This window comes from Bombina bombina, chromosome 3 (genome assembly GCF_027579735.1).
Source record: "Bombina bombina isolate aBomBom1 chromosome 3, aBomBom1.pri, whole genome shotgun sequence".
Taxonomy (NCBI): Eukaryota; Metazoa; Chordata; class Amphibia; order Anura; family Bombinatoridae; genus Bombina; species Bombina bombina.
This window is the reverse complement of record NC_069501.1, coordinates 430,362,705-430,387,188: the sequence shown is the minus strand read 5'-3', so window position 1 is coordinate 430,387,188 and position 24,484 is coordinate 430,362,705. Positions and strand designations below refer to the sequence as shown.

The 24,484-nt window shown below is 36.0% G+C and overlaps 1 protein-coding gene across 2 annotated transcripts in view; it reads left to right on the top strand.

Annotated features, from left to right (window-relative positions):
• The window catches only part of LOC128653397 (suppressor of tumorigenicity 7 protein homolog), a 400,896-nt gene extending 380,306 nt beyond the window's left edge, over positions 1–20,590 (top strand). For both annotated transcript variants that reach the window (XM_053706647.1, XM_053706648.1), the window contains exon 15: positions 20,107–20,590. In XM_053706647.1, coding sequence (XP_053562622.1) covers positions 20,107–20,202 — 96 coding nt within the window. In that variant the 3' untranslated portion in view covers positions 20,203–20,590. The remainder of the gene's footprint in view (positions 1–20,106) is intronic.
• The last annotated feature ends 3,894 nt before the right edge of the window (positions 20,591–24,484 follow it).

Sequence of the window (24,484 nt, the reverse complement as noted above, 5' to 3'; positions counted from 1 at the left end):
TCACTAATTTAGGTTGATGTTTATTACTGCTTAGACCACTCTCTTATCCCTTTTTATTTTTACGCTTTAATTTACTGATTAATTTATTCTAGCAGATATTTAATATTTTTCTATTTTTAGGTAGTTATTTTAGGGTAAGAACCTCACTTTCTATGGGCTAGATTACAAGTGAAGCGCTAATTTAACATGCGCCCGTAAAGGGGCAAATTTGCCCGTTAAATAATCAACCATTACAAGTGTCTGGTTAATGCTAGCGCAAGCTCGCAGTAGCACTTTGCACTAGACTTTATTAAAGAGAGGGACATGAAACACAGTTTGTTTGTTTTTGTGATTCAGAAAGAGCATGACATTTTAAACAACTTTCCAATTTACTTTTATTATTTAATTTGCTTCCTTTTCTTGTTATCTTTTGCTGAAAGGTTTATTTAGGAAAGCTTAGGAGCTGCAAAGTATCTACGTTCTAGCTGCTGACTGGTGGCTGCATATATATACTGATTTTCATTGGTTCACCCATGTGTTCAGTTATAAACCAGTAGTGCATTGTTGCTCCTTCAACAAATTATACCAATAGAATGAAGCAAATTTCATAATAGAAATAAACTGGAAAGTTGTTTAAAATTGTATGTTCCACCTAAATCATGAAATATTTTTTTTGGGTTTCATGTCCCTTTAATCAGAGGTCAGACATCTGGTTAATGAAATAAATGTCCCCCAATTTCCCCCAAAATAAAGTGTACTGTTAAGTTTGTGAAATAAAAATTATGACCATCTTTATTTTTTTTTTATTTTTTTTTACATTTGTACTTGTTTATTACTTTGAATTCACAGTAAAAGGAAAGTGGAAACATCTGCTAGTGTATTCTACAGTATATACAACAAGAAAGGTAAAAAACAATCTGACATTGCTGTGCGCATTAAAGGGACATTGCAATGGAAGAAATGGCATGTTCTAATTCAAACAAGACACAGCAGCAGTCACACACCCAGGGAATCCTTAGCCATATCCTGCTTGGGAGCTACAAGGCTCGAAGCTGGTGAGAACTTTACCAATTGGGTTAAATACACTTGATAAAGGCTTCAGAATGTGTATAAGATAAGAAGACACAAGTGGTGGGCTGTGGCAGGAAGGAGAGGGAAGTTTTACCAATTAAATTTTGGCATAAAGTTGGCATTGGTTCTGTTTCTCTGATAAAGGAATGTTCACAACTGAGCTTTCAGTGTTTGGTAACAGGAAACAACAACAATAATGTAACTCAAAAAAATGATATATAAGCATAAAATAAACAAATATACAAATAAACATTTGGATTCAAAATTTCAGAAATTTGTGTGCTTATATTCAAATGGAACACAAGACATACCTACACATCTAAACATAAAATGTTATGTAACAGATTAGTAATAAAAGTAACAAGGAAATCTTACTAAATGGAGACTCTATAGGGCATGTAAAGAGCTAAGATCAAGTGTAAAAGTGCATGTAAAGAGCACAGATCAAGTGTAAAGGGCATGTGCGGGGCACAAATCATGTTAGAAGAGCATGTGAGAAGCACAAATTGAGTTTAAAAGGCATGTGAGGAGCAAAAATTGTGTTTGAAGGGGATGTGAAGAGCACAAATCGTGTTTTAAGGGCATGTGAAAAGCACAAATCGTGTTTGAAGGGCATGTGAGCAGCACAAATTGTGTTTGAAGGGCATTTGAGGAGCACAAATTGTATTTGAAGGGCATTTGAGGAGTGCAAGTTGTGTTTGAAGGGCATTTGAGGAGCACAAATTGTGTTTGAAGGGCATTTGAGGCGCACAAATTGTGTTTGAAGGGCATTTGAGGAGCACAAATTGTGTTTGTAGGACATGTGAGGAGAATAAATCGTGTTTGAATGGCCTGTAATGAGCACAAATCGTGTCTAAAGGGCATGTATAAGGAGCACAAATTGTGTTTGAACGGCATGTAAGGAGCACAAATTCTGTTTGAATGGCATGTGAGGAGTACAAATTATATTTGAAGGGCATGTGAGAAACACAAATCATATTTGAAGGGCATGTGAGGAGCACAAATCGTGTTTGTAGGGCAAGTGAGGAACACAAATCGAGTTTAGACAGCATGTGAGGAGCACAAATCATGTTTGAAGAGTATGTGAGGAGCACTAATTGTGTTTGAAGGGAATGTGAGGAGCACAACTCATATTTAAAAGGCATGTGAGGAGCACAAATTATGTTTAAAGGGCATGTGAGGAGCAGAAATTGTGTGTGTTTTTATCCCTGCCTTGGTTTTCTCCAGCATAGGAACCACTAGCCATAATACATATGGAGTATGAGATAGGGAATATTAATAAGTCTATTTTATTTTTTGTTTTCAATCTTTTTTCTTTAAAATTCCACAAAGATCTCACTAGAATAAACAAATGTGGCTTTCACATTGTTTTTTCCTTTTTAAGGTTTTAGTAAGTATAGTACAGGTCACAGATGAAGGCGTGAGCTGAAACACGTCTAACCACCTCATTTTCTGCATGTAGTTTTACTATTTTTGTATTGTATCAAATCCATGTCTTAATAAATGTTTTGCTTGCTTTGTTTTCACCCGTGCTCAGTTTTTCTGCTTTTTTTTAGTAAGTATATACTTTATGGTTTATTGCTTTTTCATTCTACAAATCTTGTTCTGCAGCTACTCTAGTATGATTACTTTCATTCACTACTCACAGTGCTTATACCCATAACCAGATTTTTTTAGACCCTTATTGCCTAACATAAGAGTAAATTAATGTATGTAGTGCAACATCCATCCTAAAACTCTATATTGAACAAGTGTCTCCAGCTCTCTCAGAATGCTGAAGACAATCATCTACCAGACAGTCCAACAACAGTAAATTATTTGGATGGATTAAACAAAGGTCTTATGTGTCAGTGTCAGCATTGGATATGGGCTCCAATTAGTTTTTCCAGCTCATAAATCCAATGAACTTCTCTCAAACAAAATACTTGTGTCTTGTTTTTTTGGTATTATCCTGGTAAGTCTTTTAGAATAGTGTCTTTTTATGCCTATTTTTGGTGTATATTATCATCTGTCATTTTTTTCTTAAGTGCCTTGTTAAATCTTCAATCCTTAGGTCCTTAAGCTGAATCAAATGCTCCAGACGTTGAACCTTCATCTGTAGTATTTGAACAGTTTCCTGGAGTTCCAACAATGCTTGCTCTTTTTCCTCCAACAGTAAGCGCACCCTGGGGTCCAGATGTGCAAACGGCTGCAAGTTGCTGTCCAGCCTTCGGGTGTGAGTCTGGGTCATTCCAGTGGAATCTGGATGATAATTTGCCTTCACTTGTGTAGGAGGAAGAGCTGCAACAGAGCCATAAATTGGTTGAGCAGTTTTAGTGCTGTAATATTCAGACTCCTTGGCTTGCTGTGTGGCTCTCTCCTGAGGGTTATCTTGCAGCTTTCCAACGATCTTCTGCCGCAGAATGTAAAGAATAGGCTCAATCACTCCAGGGGTATTGGAAATAGCCTTGCGGACAATGTCATCTGAGATGTGGAAACTCAGCTTTGAAAATACTTTTCTGTTTAGTGTTCCCCAGTTGCTGATCTTCTGTTGGGTTGAATTAGCTGGGATGTAGTTGTGGATTTCCACAATCTTGGGGATGTAGTGCTTTACAACCTCTGCGACAAGTACTCCATCACTGAAGTCCCGAGTGATATTCTTTTTAGGCCGACTTAAAGGCACCTGGTCTATCAAAGCATACAACTCTTGCAGCTGTTCAATTGTTGTGCGTCCATCCTATTAATTTGTCTATTAATTGTTTTTTTATTAAATCTCCATTTTTGAAAAAAATCAGTCCTCAGTCTATTGATGCTGTTGTTCGCCGTTGCTATCGACCATCTTTATTTTTTTTAATAACTGCACAAAGCAGTTATAAGGGGTTAAAGTGACTTTACATTGCGGTCTATGGGAACTGTGTTTAAACTGTAAATAAATATGTATATGCTTATATACATATATATTTATGTGTTAATATGTGTATATACACATACAAACACATAAATATATATGTATATGCTTATATAGATTTATATTTAAGTGTTAATATGTGTATATACACATACAAACACATAAATATATATGTATATGCTTATATACATATATATTTATGTGTTAATATGTGTATATACAAATAGAAACACATAAATATATATGTATATGTTCATATACATATATATTTTTTTTATATTCTGCAAGACTTACCCCCTTCGCTGCGCTGGTTCTGTGCCGTGTCTATCAGCATCAGAACGAGGCTCCAATTGGATCCTATGGAAGTGCGCTTTCGTGAGCGCAAAGCTTCCATGCAATGTGAATGTGAGGTTGCGTTCGCATTGAGCTTAACTTCAAATACGAGCGCACATTTGCGTGCGCTGGTATTACGAGTGGAGAGCAAATAATGCGCTCGTAAAAACTCAATTTTGCGCTCCATTTATAATCTAGCCCTATATGTTGCAATTAAAATTAAAACAGCACTTAACAGTTCATTTTTATGGGACATTAAACTCAGAATTTAATTTTCCACAAAATGTGTAATTATATATATATATATATATATATATATATATATATATATATATATATATATATATATATACGGTAAAAAAATGTAATGTATTTCATTGTTTGTTTTGCTGTAATTTCCTGTAATTTAGATTTGAAAATTGTAGTTTTTCTACTCCCTCAGGCTTAAAGTGAAGGTAAAGTTTTCTTACTTTGAAGACGTCAATGCATCAATTAATAGTAGAAGAAGCTAATTGCTAAGTTTATTTTAATATTCTTTAAATATTTTGATAGTTTTTAAATAAATATATTTGCTTACTGTTTCCATGAAAACTCTTTCCAACCACTACTTCCTGATTTTCTTTGCTGTGACGTATAGAGCGGTCCCACCCGCTGTATACGGATCTCTAAAGCGCGTTCATGATGATCGTCACTAATGCGCATGCACGAATTTGCGAATTCTCCAGCTACTGCGCATGCGATACTCTGAAATCCATAAAAGCAGACGATGTAATGCGGGTATTCATAATAAAATCGCGAAACTGGAGCGCGCTTTGATTCCAATATGGATAATAAAACTATAGCGCATGCGCAGTTTAAAAAGGAGGCGGGTGACTTAGTTTGACGGCCGTCTAACGGCCAGAATTTCAATTGGATGTTTTCAGAACGTGATCCAGTAAAAAAAAGAAATAAAAAAAATTACGGGTTGAATTGGCTAAGCTTAAAAAAATAGTTTGATTACGGCTATAACTTCATTTACCGATAATTGTGAAAAACTTGATGAATGAAAGTCGTATTTATTTGGTACAAAGAATGTAATTCTAGATTGTCAAATAGGTAACTTTACCTTCACTTTAATTGCATTCATTGGAATGCAGAATCCTCACCTTCCTCCATACGGCTTATTGATTGGTTGATATGTACAAGAGCTGATTTATATCTAATCTTCATTCGCTATAGCAAAAGATTTACAATGCTCAAAAAGTGTTTTGTCCCTAGTCTTTTGTTAGCAGTTTTAAAGAGTTGTAAAAGCGTGCAGTGATGAGTTTCTAATGAATATATGAAACAATTACTTTACTGTTCTTCAAGCAAAATTATAGCTAGTGAATATTACTTTACATTTTTTAATTTAAATTCGATATAATGTAAACCTTTACTACCCTCAAATCTTCATATTTTAAACTTTTAAATAATACTTGATTTATTTTTTGCCATTGTGATTTCTCAATATTAATAGTGGACAAAATTTATAGAGACATAACAATACAAAATGAAACTTCCTTGATTTAGATAAATTCATTAAAAAAAAATTCCAATGTACCTAAATTTACTTTTTTCTCTTCTCTTGCTATCCTTTATTAAAGAGCACATCATTTGCAGCTTATATATATATATATATATATAACAACACAGGAGAAAATGAAATAAAAGGAAACTGAAATTTGTCAGACAAAAAAATCTACTGCTTTTCTGAAATTTAAAGATATATTGCATTGTCTTTCATTGAAATAGCCTGGCGTGTTTATATTATTTTATATATGTAGCATTTTTAACAATCGTGAAATCAAAGGATTCACCTATGCTATTCCCCAAACCGAAGCTGACAGAACGCATTCAACTTAAATAATGGGTAATATAGATGTGTAGGCAAATGGAATTTACATTCAAAGATATGACTTAAAATTGACATTACATTGTAAATCTAAATCAATATAAATTCTTATACTTATAAAGTGTGTCTTGTTTTGGCTTGGAATGAAATTATTGCAAGTCTTTCCAGAGACAGAAAAACTAGAGTGTGTAAGACTGAAAGTATCACTGCAATTTAGAGCCATTTTAATTAGATTTGATTTTGAGAGTCTGCAACCAGTGTCCAGATGGCAATAAGATAGCAAGTTTTCCACCTTCCATTAATACTGACGGCATCCTGTCTTACTGTTTTACGACCATTCTGTAAGATAAAGGCATTGTTCTCACCTCGCTACAGATGAAGGAGATTTAAGAATCTTTATCCACTTTGATGCTGGCAAGAAACTTCAGAGCCAAAACCGCTACAGCTAAGGCCGTGGCTGAAGTTTTTGATTCTCTGATCCCTTTGGTCTGTGGGAATTCAGGATTTTCTTTCAATAAAAACCCTAGCTGTGAAGGATTTTCTTATTAAATGCAGTGTCTGATGTATTTTTTCCTCACTGCTTGTCCTGCTCCCTTTTGTTACAAGCCTTTTGAAAGGCTTCACTGTCTGATCATGACTTCCCAAAAAAAAGTTAGTTTATTTATATATATATATATATCATAAGTAAAAGAAGTCAACTGAATTTAAAAAAAATAACACACACATTTATATGTGGACAATATACGTTGTATCTTTTTGAAAGGCTTCATGGTCTGATAATTACTACCCAAATTTATATATATATATATATAGAGAGAGAGAGAGAGAGAGAGAGAGAGAGAGAGAAAATAATTCATTGTGTAAACTTTTTACAAATCTAGCCAAGTCAGAAGACTTGCTTTTCCCACAGAAACTCTCTGATTACATTGTTTCCAATGCAGGATTCTGGGTGAGATATGCAAATGAGGTTCACAATGACTCACTTTTTTACTTTTAGCCTGCTTTTTAAGGCAGACTTCTCTTTATGCCATAGCATCGCTGTAATGCCATGAGTTTATGTTTATTTCCTTTTGCAGACTATCAGTTTCAAAATTGGGAAAACATATTTAGGGAGTTATTTTTTCTTACCTGGGGTATAGTCTTTTCTTCAAAATTGACTGTTTTCATTAATTTTCGCGGGCAAAATTAGGCTTGCGAGGCCGCAAAATGCTAATATTTATTGCGTCATTCTTGGCGCGACAATTTTTTTGACGCGAAGGTACGTTCGGTGATGCTAATTCACCATTTCCGGCGTCTTAGTTGACACCAGGTTCCTTGCACAAGGTTGAGTCTGCCATGACGCGAGTTGCATCATTTCCGGATGTTGTTAGCACCAAAGAATTTCATTTTGCGTTGCTCGTCATACTTAGCACCAAATAGTTTAATTATTTAAACCCCACTTCCTATATGCCTCTTGCCTTTTTCTATGCTCAGAGGGCTATGCTGTTTGCATTTTTTTTCCCATTCCTGAAACTGCCATATAAGGATAATTTTGCTTTATATGTTGTTTTTTCTCTTACATTTTCAAGATGGCTCAATCTAATCCTGTCTCAGAAACCACTGTTGGATTCCTAATGCCTGATAACAGTTCTACCAACGATAAGTGTATCTGTTGTAAGTTAGCGGAGATTATATCTCCAGCGGTAGTATGTAACAGTTGTAATGATAAGCTTTTACTTGCAGAGAATGTATCCATCAGTACTAGTACAATGCCTGTTGTTCCTTCAACATCTAATGTACATGATACCCCTGTGAATATAAAAGATTTTATTGCTGATACGATTCAGAAGGCTTTGTCTGCTATTCCGCCTTCTAATAAACGTAAAAGGTCTTTTAAAACTTCTCATAAAGTTGATGAAACTTCAAATGACCGACAACATACTGATTTATCCTCCTCTGATGAGGATCTATCTGATTCAGAAGATCCTACCTCAGATATTGACACTGACAAATCTACTTATCTCTTTAAGATGGAGTATATTTGTTCCTTGTTAAAAGAGGTGTTGATTACTTTGGATATTGAGGAAACTAGTCCTCTTGATATTAAAACTAATAAACATTTAAATTCTGTTTATAAACCTCCTGTGGTTACTCCAGAGGTTTTTCCAGTTCCTGATGCTATTTCTGATTTCAAAGGAATGGAATAGGCCTGGTACTTCTTTCATTCCTTCTGCTAGGTTTAAAAAGTTGCATCCTTTGCCAGTAATTAGATTTGAGTTTTGGGAAAAAATCCCCAAAGTTGATGGGGCTATCTCTACTCTTGCCATATGTACTACTATCCCTATGGAAGATAGTACTACCTTTAAGAACCCTTTAGATAGGAAACTTGAATCTTATCTAAGGAGAGCTTATTTATATTTTTGGCTATCTTCTCAGGCCTGCCATTTCTATGGCTGATGTTGCAGGTGCATCAACTTTTTGGTTGGAAAGTTTAACGCACCAGGAAACAGATCCTGTTTTGTCTAGCATTGTTCGCTTGCTTCAACATGCTAATCATTTTATCTGTGATGCTATTTTTGATATCATCAAAATTGATGTTAAATCTATGTATTTAGCTATTTTAGCTAGAAGAGCTTTGTGGCTCAAATATTGGAATGCTGACATGGTATCTAAGTCTAAATTACTATCTCTTTCTTTCCAAGGTAACAATTTATTTGGTTCTCAGTTGGATTCATTTAATTCAGCTGTTACTGGAGGGAAGGGAGTTTTTTTACCTCAGGATAAAAGATCTAAGGGTAAATCTAAAGCTTCTAATCGTTTTCGTTCTTTTCGACAGAATAAGGAACAGAAAGCCAATCCTTCCCCCAAAGAATCTGGTTCCAATTGTAAACCCTCTTCAAGTTGGAATAAATCCAATCCTTTTAAGAAACCAAAGCCAGCCCCCAAGTCTGCATGAAGGTGTGGCCCTCATTCCAGTTCAGCTGATGGGTGGCAGATTAAAAATTTTCCAAAACATTTGTACAGATTCTGTCCAAAATCAATGGATTCAGAGTATTGTCTCTCAAGGGTATCGAATAGGATTCAGAGTAAGACCTCCTGTGAGAAGATTTTTTCTCTCTCGCGTTCCAGCAAATCCAGTGAAGGCTCAGGCTTTTCTGAAGTGTGTTTCAGATCTAGAGCTTTCAGGGGTAATTATACCAGTTCCGTTTCAGGAACAGGGTCTGGGGTTTTATTCAAATCTATTCATTGTCCCAAAGAAAGAAAATTCATTCAGGCCAGTTCTGGATCTGAAAGTTTTGAACCGTTTTGTAAGAGTGCCAACTTTCAAAATGGTGACTATAAGGACTATTCTGCCTTTTGTTCAGCAAGGTCATTATATGTCCACGATAGACTTACAGGATGCATATCTTCATATTCTGATTCATTCAGACCACTATCGGTTTCTGAGATTCTCTTTTCTAGACAATCATTACCAATTTGTCGCTCTTCCATTTGGCCTAGCGACAGCTCCAAGAATTTTTTTAAAAGTTCTCGGTGCCCTACTCTCTGTAATCAGAGAACAGGGTATTGCGGTGTTTCCTTATTTGGACGATATCTTGGTCTAGCTCAGTCTTTACATTCTGCAGAATCTCACACGAATCAACTAGTGTTGTTTCCTCAAAGACATACTTGGAGAATCAATTTACCAAAAAGTTCCTTGTTTCCTCAGACATGGGTCACCTTTTTAGGTTTCCAGATAGATTCAGTGTCCATAACTCTGTCTCTAACAGAAAAGAAACAAATGAAATTGGTTTTCAGCCTGTCAGAACCTTCAGTCTCAATCATTCCCTTCAGTGGCTACGTGCATGGAGGTTTTAGGTCTCATGACTGCAGCATCGGACGCAATCCCCTTTTCTTGTTTTCATATGAGACCTTTGTATGCTGAATCAATGGTGCAGGGATTATACAAAGATATCACAATTAATATCCTTAAATCCCAATGTTCAACTTTCTCTGATTTGGTGGTTAAATCACCACCGTATAATTCAAGGGGCCTCTTTTGTTCGTCCAACCTGGACTGTAATCACAACAGATGCAAGTCTTTCAGGTTGGGGAGCTGTCTGGGGATGTCTGACAGCACAAGGGGTTTAGAAATCTCAAGAGGCGAGGTTACCAATCAATATTTTAGAACTCCGTGCTATTTTCAGGGCTCTTCAGGTTTGGCCTCTGTTGAAGAGAGAACCATTCATTTGTTTTCAGACAGACAATATCACAACTGTGGCATATGTCAATAATCAGGGTGAGACTTGCAGTCCCCTAGCTATGAAAGAAGTATCTTGGATACTTTCTTGGGCAGAATCCAGCTCTTGTCTAATTTCTGCAGTACATATCCCAGCTGTAGACAATTGGGAAGCGGATTATCTCAGCCGTCAGACTTTACATCCGGGGGAGTGGTCTCTCCATCCAGATGTGTTTTTTCAGATTTTCAGATGTGGGGTCTTCCAGAAATAGATCTGATGGCTTCCTATCTAAATAAGACACTTCCTAGGTACCTGTCCAGGTCCATGGATCCTCAGGCGGAGTCGGTGGATGCGCTAGCAGTTCCTTGGTTTTACCAACCTGCTTATATCTTCCCGCCTCTAGTTCTTCTTCCAAGAGTGATCTCCAAGATCATCATAGAACATTTGTTTGTTTGTGTTTCTGGTAGCACCAGCATGGCCTCACAGGTTCTGGTATGCAGACTTGTCCGGCTGTCCAGTTGTCAACCTTGGCCACTTCCTTTAAGACCAGACCTGTCTCAAGGACCGTTTTTCCATCAGGGCCTCAAATCATTGAATTTGAAGGTATGCTTAGTGCTTAGTCATAGAGATTTCTCTGACTCAGTGATTGATACTATGTTACAGGCTCGTAAATCTTTTTCTAGGAAGATTTATTATCAAGTTTGGAAGACTTATATTTCATGGTGTTCTTCTCATAAATTCTCCTGGCATTCTTTTAGAATTCCTAGAATTTTACAGTTTCTTCAGGATGGTTTGGATAAAGGTTTGTCTGAAAGTTCCTCGAAGGGACAAATCTCTGCTCTTTCTGTTTTATTTCACAGAAAGATTGCTAAGCTTCCTGATATTCACTGTTTTGTACAGGCTTTGGTCCATATCAAGCCTGTCATTAAATCAATCTCTCCTCCTTGGAGTCTTAATTTGGTTTTGAAAGCTTTACAGGCTCCTCCTTTTGAGCCTATGCATTCTTTGGATATTAAACTACTTTCTTGGAAAGTGTTGTTCCTTTTGGCTATCTCTTCTGCTAGATGAGTTTCTGAATTATCTGCTCTTTCTTGTGAGTCACCTTTTCTGATTTTTCATCAAGATAAGGCAGTTTTGCGGACTTCATTTAAATTTTTACCTAAAGTTGTGAATTCTAACAACATTAATAGGGAAATTGTTGTCCCCTCTTTGTGTCCTAATCCTAAGAATTATTTGGAGAGATCCTTACATTCTCTGGATGTTGTAAAAGCTTTGAAATATTATGTTTAAGCTACTAAAGATTTCAGGAAGACTTCTAGTCTATTTGTTGTCTTTTCTGGTTCTAGGAAAGATCAGAAAGCTTCTGCCATTTCCTTGGCATCTTGGTTAAAGCTTTTGATTCATAAGGCTTATTTGGAGTCGGGTCAGGCCCCGCCTCAGAGAATCACAGCTCATTCTACTAGATCATTCTCCACTTCTTGGGCTTTTAAGAATGAATCTTCAGTTGATCAGATTTGCAAAGCAGCGACTTGGTCTTCTTTGCATACATTTACTAAATTCTGCCATTTTGATGTATTTGCTTCTTCGGAAGCAGTTTTTGGTAGAAAAGTTCTTCAGGCAGCTGTTTCAGTTTGATTCCTCTGCTTTCTTTTCAATTATGAGAAAAACTTATTTTTTTGGTTGTGGATTTAATTTTTTCAGCGGAAAATGGCTGTTTTTATTTTATCCCTCCCACTCTAGTGACTCTTCTGTGTAGTTCCACACCTTGGGTGCTACTATCCCATACATCACTAGCTCATGAACTCTTGCCAATTACATGAAAGAAAACATCATTTATGTAAGAACTTACCTGATAAATTCATTTTTTTCATATTGGCAAGAGTCCATGAGACCCACCCTTTTTATGGTGGTTATGTGTTTTTTGTATAAAGCATAATTATATTTCCAGTTCCTTTTATGATGCTTTTTACTCCTTTTTTCTATCACCCCAATCCTTGCATCAGCCAATAGGATTTTTTCTACCTTAATTCCGATTGGCTGACAGAATTATATCAGCCAATCAGAATCTAAGGGACGCCATCTTGGATGACGTCACTTAAAGTGATATTCATTCCGAAGAAGATGTCGATTGAAGAGGATGCTCCGCTCCAGATGTCTTGAAGATGGATCGGCTCCGCGCCGGATGGATGAAGATAGAAGATGCCGTCTGGATGAAGGCTTCTGCCCGTCTGGAGGACCACTTCTGCCGGCTTCGTTGAGGTCTTCTTGCTGCTTGGATGAAGACTTCTCCCGGTAAGTGAATCTTCGGGGGTTAGTGTTAGGATTTTTTTAAGGGTGTATTGGGTGGGTTTTATTTTTAGGTTAGGACTTTGAGCAGCAATAGAGCTACATTTCCTTTTAAGCGCAATGCCCATCCAAATGCCCTTTTCAGGGCAATGGGGAGCTTAGGCTTTTTTAGTTAGGCTTTTATTTGAGGGGTTGGTTGTGTGGGTGGTGGGTTTTACTGTTGGGGGGGTTTGTTTGTATTTTCTTTTACAGGTAAAAGAGCTGATTTCTTTGGGGCAATGCCCCGCAAAAGGCCCTTTTAAGGGCTTTTGTTAGTTTAGTTTAGGCTAGGTTTTTTTTTTATTTTGGGTGGGTTTTTTATATTTTGATAGGACTCTTAGATTAGGTGTAATTATTTTAAAGATCTTGTAATTTGTTTTTTATTTTCTGTAATTTTGTGATTTAGCTAATTTAATTTATTTAATGTAGTGAATTGATTTAATTGTAGTGTAGTGTTAGGTGTTAGTGTAACTTAGGTTAGGTTTTATTTTACAGGTATTTTAATAGTTAATAACTAGTAACTATTCTACCTAGTTAAAATAAATACAAACTTGCCTGTAAAATAAAAATAAAACCTAAACTAGATACATTGTAATTATTAGTTATATTGTAGCTAGCTTAGGGTTTATTTTATAGTTAAAGGATTACTTTCTGTTATAATTTTTAAGCTAAACAACTAACATATTAAAGTTAATAAACATTAATAAAAACCTACTGACCTATATTTTCTCCAAAACAAAGTTTCATAACGTTCTAAAAGTTATATCTTTTATTCGCCAATGATGTCACGTTATCCTGCCCACTATTTTCAGCACTGCATGTTCAAAATACTTAAACCAATAACTTTGTGTTTAAAGCGCCATTTTGAAACCTAGGTATTGTAAATGGATTGGTACAGAGCAAAGGATACCCACGGAGTGGGTTTGGAAAACAATTAAATTTGCAGACAAGATTTCTGATATACGGTAGAGATATGTTAATGAAATGCTATTGATAAAAAGCGTATTTGGGGTAGTTAGTTAGTAACAGGCATAGAAAATATTTACTTACAGTGGCCCTTTAAGTATTTAGTTTTAAATAGAAATAATTTAGGGAATGATAGTAATTTGTATTTACATTTATTTAAATTATATTTAAGTTAGGGGGTGTTAGGGTTAGGGTAAGACTTAGGTTTAGGTGTTAATAAATTTAGAATAGTGGCGGCGACGTTGGGGGCGGCAGATTAGGGGTTAATAAATGTAGGTAGGTTGCAGCAACATTGGGGGAGGGAGATTAGGGGTTAATAAGTATAATGTAGGTGGCAGCAATGTCCAGAGCGGCAGATTAGGGGTTAATAAGTATAATGTAGGTGTTGGGGAGGCGGATTAGGGGTTAATAAGTATAATGTAGGTGCTGGCAATGTTGGGGGCGGCAGATTAGGAGTTAATAAGTATAATATAGGTGCCGCGATGTCGAGGGGGGCAGATTAGGGGTTAATAAGTAGAATGTAGGTGTCGGGGTGGCGGATTAGGGTTAATAAGTGTAAGATTAGGGGTGTTTAGACTCGGCGTTCATGTTAGGGTGTTAGGTGTAAACATAAAATGTGTTTCCCCATAGAAATCAATGGGGCTGCTTTTTGCAGATGTTAGACTTTTTCTCAGCCGGCTCTCCCCATTGATGTCTATGGGGAAATCGTGCACGAGCACATACAACCAGCTCACCGCTGACTTAAGCAGCGCTTGTATTGGAGTGCAATGTGGAGCTCAATTTTGCTCTATGCTCACTTCTTGCCTTTTAACGCCGGGTTTGTAGAAACCAGCAATACCAGTGCTGCAGGAAAGTGAGCGTTGACAATAAACTGCACGTTAGCACTGCACAGCTCAAAACGCAAAACTCGTAATCTGGCCGATTGTTTGTAAGAATAAAGCAAAATGTTATTCTGAAGGATGCATATGTGATTAAAATCCGCCTCCTAAATTGTGTGGATATATTTGTTAATTATCTTTTGAATAGAGGAACCCTATTTGATACTTATGGTGGTTGTAGATTAATAGTAAAAGTTTTAGTCACTGTACACTGTAGTTTTATTCTTGTTCTCCAGTAAAGCAGTGGCAGTTGTCATCAGCCAATGAGGATTAGGAAAGAAGTGCAAAAATCAATGCTGCAGTATCAATTTAATTTTAAAAGATTATACTCAACATATTTTTTATTTTTTTTTAAAGCAAAAAATATTTTTAATATGTGTAGATGCTACTCTTTAATAGGCACGCTAAAAAATTAAAACAATGCCCTTTAAAGGGATGCTTATCAGTAAACACATGGGGGCCTATTTATGTAAGTGGGAGCCGACATGATCCGATATAGCGTATCATGTCCGCTGCACATCGATAAATGCCGACAGCATACGCTCTCCGCATTTATCATTGCACTAGCAGTTTTTGTGAACTGTTGGGGCAATGCCGCCCCCTGCAGATTTGCGGCCAATCGGCCGCTAGCAAGGGGTGTCAATCAACCCAATCATATTCGATCAGGTTGATTTCTGTTTGCGGCCTCAGAGCAGGCGGACAAGTTATGGAGCAGCGCTCTTTAGACCGCTGTTTCATAACTTCTGTTTCCGGCGGGGCATCAAGATGTATTTTTACAATTATATTGTTTCAATATTGAACATATGAGTGTAAAGGTTAAGTTTCTATAATTTACTTTAGTTTCTACGTTAATGGAAGCTGCTATGTTTGAACAAGTCTTCTAGTTATCTCTATAACAAAACAAAGCTGCATAGAATCTGTTGTTGAACAGTTTTTTAAATGAGTGTTTAGTATCTGTCCCTAATTGTCCTCAGCAGGGGAAACAGAGAAGGGGCAACTTAAAGTCACTTAAAATACATTAAGGGAAAAACAATTTTACAGTGTACTGTCCCTTTGATGCAGCTAGTTATTGCTAGGTTCTGGAAGAAACAAAAAATCCAAACAACTTGGGTTTGGTTAGATCGTACCATTGTAAACTTATCTCTTGAAAAATACAGTTATTTCCGTCTGAATAAGATGTCCATCTTTTATGACATTCAGTACTTCTGGGAATTGACTTACCAAGCTTATATATTGAGATGGCCTCTATATTAGATATCCTGAACTTCTTGTGAGTGCCCCCCCCCCACATTTTTTTGCGTCTAAAGAAGGTTTGCTTGAATTTGTGGTTTTAGTCAAGAGGGGAGAACTTCAGATGTTACAGACTATAACATTTAGTAAAAAAAAAAAAAACTTTACAACTTACCTATCTAAAAATGGGAGCCTAACGCGGCAAACTCAGGGGCATGTGTCTTTATTATATGGCAGTATTGTTTGCAACAATGTTTGTAACAACGTTTTAGATATAGTTCTCAAGACACATGCATGCCCCTTGAGTCTGGCCTGGTATGTTCTCAAGAAAAGGACAATTCAATAAAGGATACCAAGAGAAAAAAGTATGTTTGATAATAGAAGTAGGAAACTTTTTTTTAAAAAAAAATGGTATCCTCTATCTGAATTGTGCAGTTTAATTTTGACTACTATGTACATTAAAGTGTAATATATATATATATATATATATATATATATATATATATATATATATATATATATATATATAATATAATAGAAAAAGCCTACTGAGATTTATGCTCCTAATACACACTTTTGTTTTTCTGTTTTCTGAAAGATTTTGGATTACCTTTGACAGGCTTTCAACACATTTAGCAGCCAGTTGATTGATAAATTACTCTTTTAGTATATATTGGCATCACCCAAAACACCTTGAATATGTGTCAGGTGTTACACCAGTGTTGTCCCTGCAGGACCAGTAAACACAGTAGATTTGCATAATCAACAAATGCAAGATAACAACAAATTTCAAAGTTATGTATATTTCCTCTTCCCCCTGTACCATGTGATCGCAATCAGCCAATCACAAATGCATATACGTATAGTCTGTGAATTCTTGCACATGCTTAGTAGGAGCTGGTGACTCAAAAAGTGTAAATTTAAAAGAATGTGCACATTTTTTAATGGAAGTAAATTGGAAAGTTGTTTAAAATTACATGCTGTATCTGAATCATTAAAATTTAATTTTACCTGAGTGTCCCTTGAGAACAGATACACTTTTAAAAGGCTGCTGTAGTCTTTGGAAACTAAAATAAAATCAGAAGGATAAGTAGTTTTAGTGGACTAAGTGTAAAAAAAAACAAGGTAGCCCTCAGTTTACGCCGGGGTTAGGTTCCAGAAGTAATGGTTGTAAATCGAAACCGTTGTAAATTGAAACCCAGTTTATAATGTAAGTCAATAGGAAGTGAGGGAGTTAGATTCCAGGACCCTCTCAAAATTGTCATAAGTAACACCTAATACATTATTTTTAAAGCTTTGAAATGAAGACTTTAAATGCTAAACAGCATTATAAACCTAATTAAATAATCACACAGCAGACTGTATCATCAAACTAAGTTTAATGAACAAAAACATTTTTTTACCTGCCTTTTTCTGCAAACAGTTCTCTGCATTATTAGTATGTTAGATAATATTGGGTCTGCACCTATTCTATGCATTTCAATCTGGAGTGATTAATAGGCAGTTAGGCACCCTCACCTCAAGCAGCTGGACAGGAAGATAATAGGGAAGTGGCTGCTGGATCTTGCTGCTCGATAGCTAAGGTCTGTTCTGTGTACACAGATTAATTTAAGTCTGCTAAACTTGCATAACTTTGCTGCAACACAAGAGGACAGCTCCACCTACTGGCTATTTTAATTGGTGCACTGCTTTGCAATGCTATTCACTGAAAAAAAAGGTTGTTATTCTGAAACGGGGCAAATTGAACCGGCATAAACCGAGGGCCACCTGTAGTTTGTTTCCTTTAGCATGGGAAGGGGAACCGTACTTCGGAAAACAAGATTACATAGTAAAGCAGGTAATCTGGGTCTATGTTTAAAAGAGACCAACAGTTTGGCTTCATGATAGGAATACGTTTATACATCAACACTGGCCTGTCATGCCAAGACCATCCTAATGGATCGTTCTTCTCAAAATTAGACAAGTAAATGCCATTTAAATTCTTTGTCGGTTCTGTGTATTTTGTTTTGGATCAGTCCAACTCCCAATTACAACAGATGATTTTATCATTGAGTTATCTAATATACTATCACTATTTTATAATCCTGATTATTGTCTACTGTGTGACTGCGTAAAGGTAAACAGAACTATTGAATTCATTATCCTGTATTTTAAAGCTGACAAGGGATATATGTTTTTCTTTCAAAACTATAAGACATACTAGTTGATTATGAAAACTGCCTGAATACATTAAACAGTTTTTTTTTTGCTGCAGTTGTTTTTCATTGTCCAAACCCTCTTCAACACTTGGGGGTCAATTTATTATTGTGCGGAGGGACCTGATACAATGCAGATTTAGGGCCATTCGGCCGCTAGCAGGTGGTGTCAATCAAATTGATCGTATTCGATCGGTCTGATTGCTCTCCGCCACCTCAGAGGTGGTGGACAAGTTAAGGAGCAGCGGTCTTACAACCGCTTCTTCTTAACTTCCGCTTCAGGCGGAACTGAAACGGAGTGGGTCCGCTGCGTCATAAATCGACCCCTTGGATTCTTTTGAGGAGCTTATCTGGACTTGCTACTGTAGTAGACAAGATTTGTGTGTAATTTTGTTAGCAAAACTTGCATTGTTTTACAGCCTCCTATCGTAGCACCTTTTGCCGACAACAAGGACTGAATGTAACCAGGCTATGCTTGTGAAGACTGCAGTGTGCACTTCCAATGCTCACAATTTCATTGTTAAAATTTAAAGGAAAATGTGGCAAAATTATTATTTAACATATATTGCAAATGGTTTTGTTTTACTACAAATAATTAAATATTTCATATTATAATCTCAAAGCGATACCTGTCCCAATACCTTTATACTTTGTCAAAAAGAGTTTAGAAAAGAAACAAATGCTTCATCTGAGTTTAAGGAAGAAGTGGTTTATTTGTCAAATATGTTGGCAAGATGAGAAAAGCAGGTTATTAATTGTAATTGGCTGTATATAGAGGAATCTAGAGAAGCATTTGGAGACAAAGGGGTTGATTACATTCTTACATTGACAACATGACCAACATGGCCCCTATCAGTGAGTGCTTCTTTTGTTTATGGGGTTAATGTGATCTATGTATGTATGTGTTGCAATTGAATAGAGTGGCATTTATTTTTTTATTAAAATATTTTTTAATGTAATTTACTGGTAGTTATGTCTGTGTTGATTTTGCAACTGTCAATACATTGTAGATATGTTTTTATGGTGTTTTTACATTTACATATTTCTGATGATGGCATATTTAGTATCATTGGTTTTTGCGTGATTCCGTCTTTATAAAAGACAAGTGGCACTCTAACGTTAGCATGGGCACGGTATTGCAATATCACAACTGCGCTAACTTGGGTGCATATTACAAGTTGAAAGTAAATGCGAACTGCCAATTGCAATCCCAATTTGTGTTCGTCGGCTTAGTGTGACTGAAGACTATGCGTAAAGGGTTAGGACTAAAAATAAACGTGCACCAAACACAACATAAATACACTCATATATACACTATTTATGAAAACAATATTCATATATTAATAAAAACATTTTATAAGGGTTAAAAAGTATATGGTATTTGAATGTTGGAATGGGATGTGTGGGAATTTATGTACTGTATGTGTGTGTGTATATGTTTTTAGAGAATTCCATGAGGGTCGCCCCTGTGAGTGCCAGCGTGGAAAACCAGGTCTAGACTGGCGAATTTTATAGAATTTACCCTATAAGCTCAGAAGGTCTAGTGACCCTTTAAGACCGACGTTTAATTGACAGGAAGAGACCCAAATGATACATTTATACATACTAATGAGAATACAGTACATTGCTAGCTGGAATAGACAGTGGTTGTCCTTCAGGATATTCATAATGTTTTTTTATCCTTTCCCTAGGTCATTAGATTAGTATTCATTTCCTGATTTCACCAGAAATTCATTGATCACATGTCTTAGACATTTTATTAGAGTCTGTTGCAAACACTGAAAAGCTGGATGTCTTGATCACATTAAAGGATTAGGCTACAAACCCCATTATGTATGAAACAAATGTCCTTGCTGTTATTGTTTTGAATATTGCTTTGAAGACAGACTTTAGTGACATGGAATCTGTGTGTCTAGCTCCAGACATGCATTTATGTGCCGGGCTATAGAACTCTGTAGATGGTAGTTGTCAAAAAATATAAAAAAAAAAAAAAAAAAATGGCACCTAAAGTCTCTTTTCAACATGAAGACAAATAGCAGCCTTAATAATAAAACAAAGTGTGTATATATATATATATATATATATATATATATATATATATATATATGTGACAAGGACTACATTTATGATGTAAGAAATACCCACAACTTCTTCTCTGCTTACTCTTTTATAGTTCTTCATGACACTGCTTGCTCCGTTCAGCATCTTAATGGATAAGATTGAGAGTGTCATACCATCTGCCTTCTGGCATCAGCTGACCCGGATGTAACCAATGCCTACTTGATTCTTGTCGGTAGAGAAGGAAGTAGACAATCAAGGCCACAGTGAAGGTGGATTGTTCTTTCAGATCCTACCACTTTGTCTTAAAGTCTGGAAAAAAAAGCTACGAGTTTGAAAAACCAAATGCAATATAGCTCCAAACTACAGATTGCTGAAGAAACTGGGAAACTTGACAAACAGTTGTATAATAAAAAAGCTAGGCATTTGTTTTATAGAAAATATTTAATTCTGAGAGAGAAAAATTCTAAAATCACAGATTACTACTGAAATTGTAATGCCCATCTGAAAATGATCACAATGTTTCTATGCCTCTATGGGCTATCCTAAGCAATTATTAATTCTATTTAAACTAAAATAAATATACTTAATGTTGTGCATCCTATGTGTAATTTAATTATGCAATCATGTCATTTATCTTTTTAATTATCTTTTTTTAAATTTAGGTAATTTCCATGTGAACATACAAAAGTCTGCACATATCTTGAGAGCTAAATGTATATTATTGTTACAAATTTGTAATCTGCCAACAGATTCCAACGTACTATATAGCGGGTACAAAAAATAAAAGACAAGGGGACCAAGTTATTATTAGATGGACAGACAATGCTCCTATCTAGGGAACCTGTCCGTCTGTCTTTGCAGTGATCATTGCACAAGAAAATTATTGTGCATCGATGCCCTGATAACGACTACTGCTTCCTAACTTGTATTAAAGTACTAGTAAATACAGTAGTTTTGCATAATCAACAAATGCATTATAAGAAGACAATGCAATAGCACTTAGGGGTAGATTTAACAAACAACGGATGCTGCAATCTACCCCCGTAGTTTCCAGATCACTGGAAACATAAGTTAAGAAGAAGCGGTTGTAAAACAGCTGCTCCTTAACTCCTCCGCCACCTCTGAGGCAACGGACAGCAATCAACCCGATGGGATACGATTGGGGTGATTGACACCCCCTGCTAGCAGCCGATTGGCCGCAAATCTGCAGGGGGCGGCATTGCACAAGCATTTCACACAAAATGCTTGTGCAATGTTAATGCCGACAGATGTCGGGTGGACATAATCTGCTACAGCGGATCATGTCCGTCCGACATTTAATACATCGGCCCCTTAGTCTAAACTTCAAATGAGTAGTAGATTTTTTTTTCTGACAGATTTCAAAGTTATGTCTATTTCCACGCCCGCTGCATCAGGTGACAGCCATCATCCAATCACAAATGCATATATGTATATTATGTGAGTTCTCAGTAGTAGCTCAGTAGTAGTACTACTCAGTAGTAGCTCAGTAGTAGTACTACTCAGTAGTAGCTCAGTAGTAGCTTGGGACTCAAAAAGTGTAAATATATAAAGACTGAGCACATTTTAATGTTAATGGAAGTAAATTGGAAAGTTGTTTAAAATTGCTGCTCTGTCTGAATTATGAAAGTTTAATTTTGACTTGAGTGTCCCTTTAAGTAGGCATGCATGAGCGAGCCTGCACCGAAAGTGCTCTAAAGCAGCCTCTGCTTCTTAATAAATGGAGCTAATGACAGGGAACGCAGGAATACAGGGCCCTGCTCCCTAGAGAGGATGTCTTGCAGATATTGCTGTATTCTAGGTCATCATTTGTCCATGCAAATGTCACTGTGGGTTTCACGTCCTATTAAAGTCAAAATTAAACTCTCATGCTTCAGATTGAACATGCAAATTTAAGAGACTTTTAAATGTTCTTATATGATCAAATTAACCTCATTCTGTTTGTATAATTTGTTGAAAAGCATACCTAGGTAGGCTCAAGAGCCGCAATGCACTACTGGGAGCTAGCTAGTGATTGGTGGGTATGCACAAATGCCTTGTCATTGATGACCAGTTGCTTTCAGTTAGCGGAACATAAAAAAAAAATTCAACTTTTAAAATTTCTGACAGCACACCATTATTAAAAACTCCAATTTACTATTATCTAATTTGCTTTGTTCTCTTGGTACTTTTTGTAGAAAAGTATACATAGGTTGGCTTAGGAGCAGCAATGCACTACTAGAAGCTAGCTGCTGATTAGTAGCTACCCATATATTCCTCTTGTCATTGGCTCACCAGATGCGTTCAGCTAGCTCCCAGACAAAACAAAAATATACTCAAAAGACCAGAGCCTTTTTAGCATTTTTGCTATCACTCCTTTTATACAGAAATAGAGCCTTGTTTTTTTTTTTTTTTTTTTACCTATCAAAACTGTGGGGCTGATTTATTATGATGCATTTTTTCTCACTCAAATGTGAGACAAACTGATTTCAACTCTCAATCAAATTTTTAAATGTAAATGCTGTAACCCCACAAAATGCTTTTTTTATTTTTTTAACTCTGTTGTTAAGGGGACAGTCTACTCCAGAATTTTTATTGTTTTAAAAGATAGATATCTTCTTTATTACCCATTCCCCAGGTTTGAATAACTAACACAGTTATATTAATACACCCTTTGTCTCCGTGATAACCTTGTATCTAAGCCACTTCAGTCTGCCCCCTTATCTCAGTTCCTTTGACAGATTTGCAGTTTAGCCAGTCAGTGCTGATTTCTAGGCAAGTCCATGGGCATGAACACAATGTTATATATATGGCACACATGAACTTATGTCCTCTAGCTGTAAATAATCGTCAAAATCTACTGAGATAAAAGGCGGCCTTCAAGAGCTTAGAAATTAGCATATGAGCCTACCTAGGTTTAGCTTTCAACAAAGAATACTAAGAGAACAACGCAAATTTGATGATAAAAGTACATTGGAAAGTTGTTTAAAATGACATGCTCTATCTGACTCATGAAAGTTTAATTTTGACTTGACTGTCCCTTTAAATGAAGAAGTACTGGGGTATGTGTGTGTATACACAGCTATAGGTGTATTTTTAAGGGAAGGATTACAAGCTTCACAGTTTGAAACATTGTACTATGTTTTATGAGTTAAAATAAAGGTATTTTTTTATTATTTTGAGGATGGAACTGCATTTCTTCGTATATATAATTTTATTATAGCTAGGCAAGAACCTGGAACTTTTGGTTCTGTAATGAACACACTCATACGCCTCTAATACTCGCACGCAATTTTATAGGGCTACTCTAGGTAATACAGAATTGGCTCAAGGCAAGTTACTAGCTAGCCCACATTGTCTCCTGTAGCAAACTATATTGCTCAATGATTTCTGCAAGCTTCTAGTAATGTCTAAATCACCATATAGATTTTTTTTGATAATCGCTACAATTGTTATATACAAAACTCAGACCATTTTTCTTTGTTTAAAATTAGATCATTTATTGTAGATAGGTTTTATGTATAATATCCTATGTTTTGAGATCTGACTCCTTTTTACCCCTACAAAAACTTCAGTAAGTGTGTGTAAAGTTGAAGTGTTTATTCACGTAAGATGGAAAATTTAATAAAAAAACAATTAGTGTGAATTTAAAGTGGATAATAGTTGAACGAAGATTGACATTCGGGTTATTACATCTCACGCATGTATTGAAGACTCTATGAAAACAGAGTGACGAGAACAAATAGTTTAGACATCTTTTGTAACCTTTGAACTAGAACTATTCTTTCCAGCAGTGGATCAGCAGCCAGACAAGAAAGTCTTCCAGTAGTCAGAGATTCATTGTTTCCTGGATCGTACCCAGCTACCAGCCATAAAAACAGAGGGGGAGAGTGTAGATCTGGCAGGTAAAACCTCAATTAACTGGATATGTTATAAACGAGTCATTAAAAGAATGTTGTGATAGCGTTCTTGTTAAGTAGATGGTTTATTGTTAACCATTGAAGAGATGGAACCCGTTATTTTTCACAGCAGCAATGAAATTATAAATCTTTCTACATCTATCTCCACCAAACAAGAAAGCATTTAAAGGAAACTGTTAAAAATGGCTGTACATTATTAAAGGTATGATAAACATCATTTTATCACAATTCGTTGTATACCCCTATCTTTGTACCCAGCGCTACGGAATTTTCTGGCGCTATACAAATAAATGATAATAATAATAATCATTAAGATAGATTCTGTGGTTGACCATGATGTGACTCAACGTGGTCCCTCTTCTGCAATCAACCAAATACTTTTGCTTTAGATCTCCCATTCACAAAGTTCTAACAATTCAATCATTTGTAACAATTGAATATTTAGGGGTTGACTTGATTATAAACTTGTGCGTGTTTTTGGCAGATAATGATTTCTGAACTTCGTCCAATATTATCAGTGTGTTTTTTTTCCCATTGATCACAATCCCAAAATGCTTCTGCTTTTATTCCTCT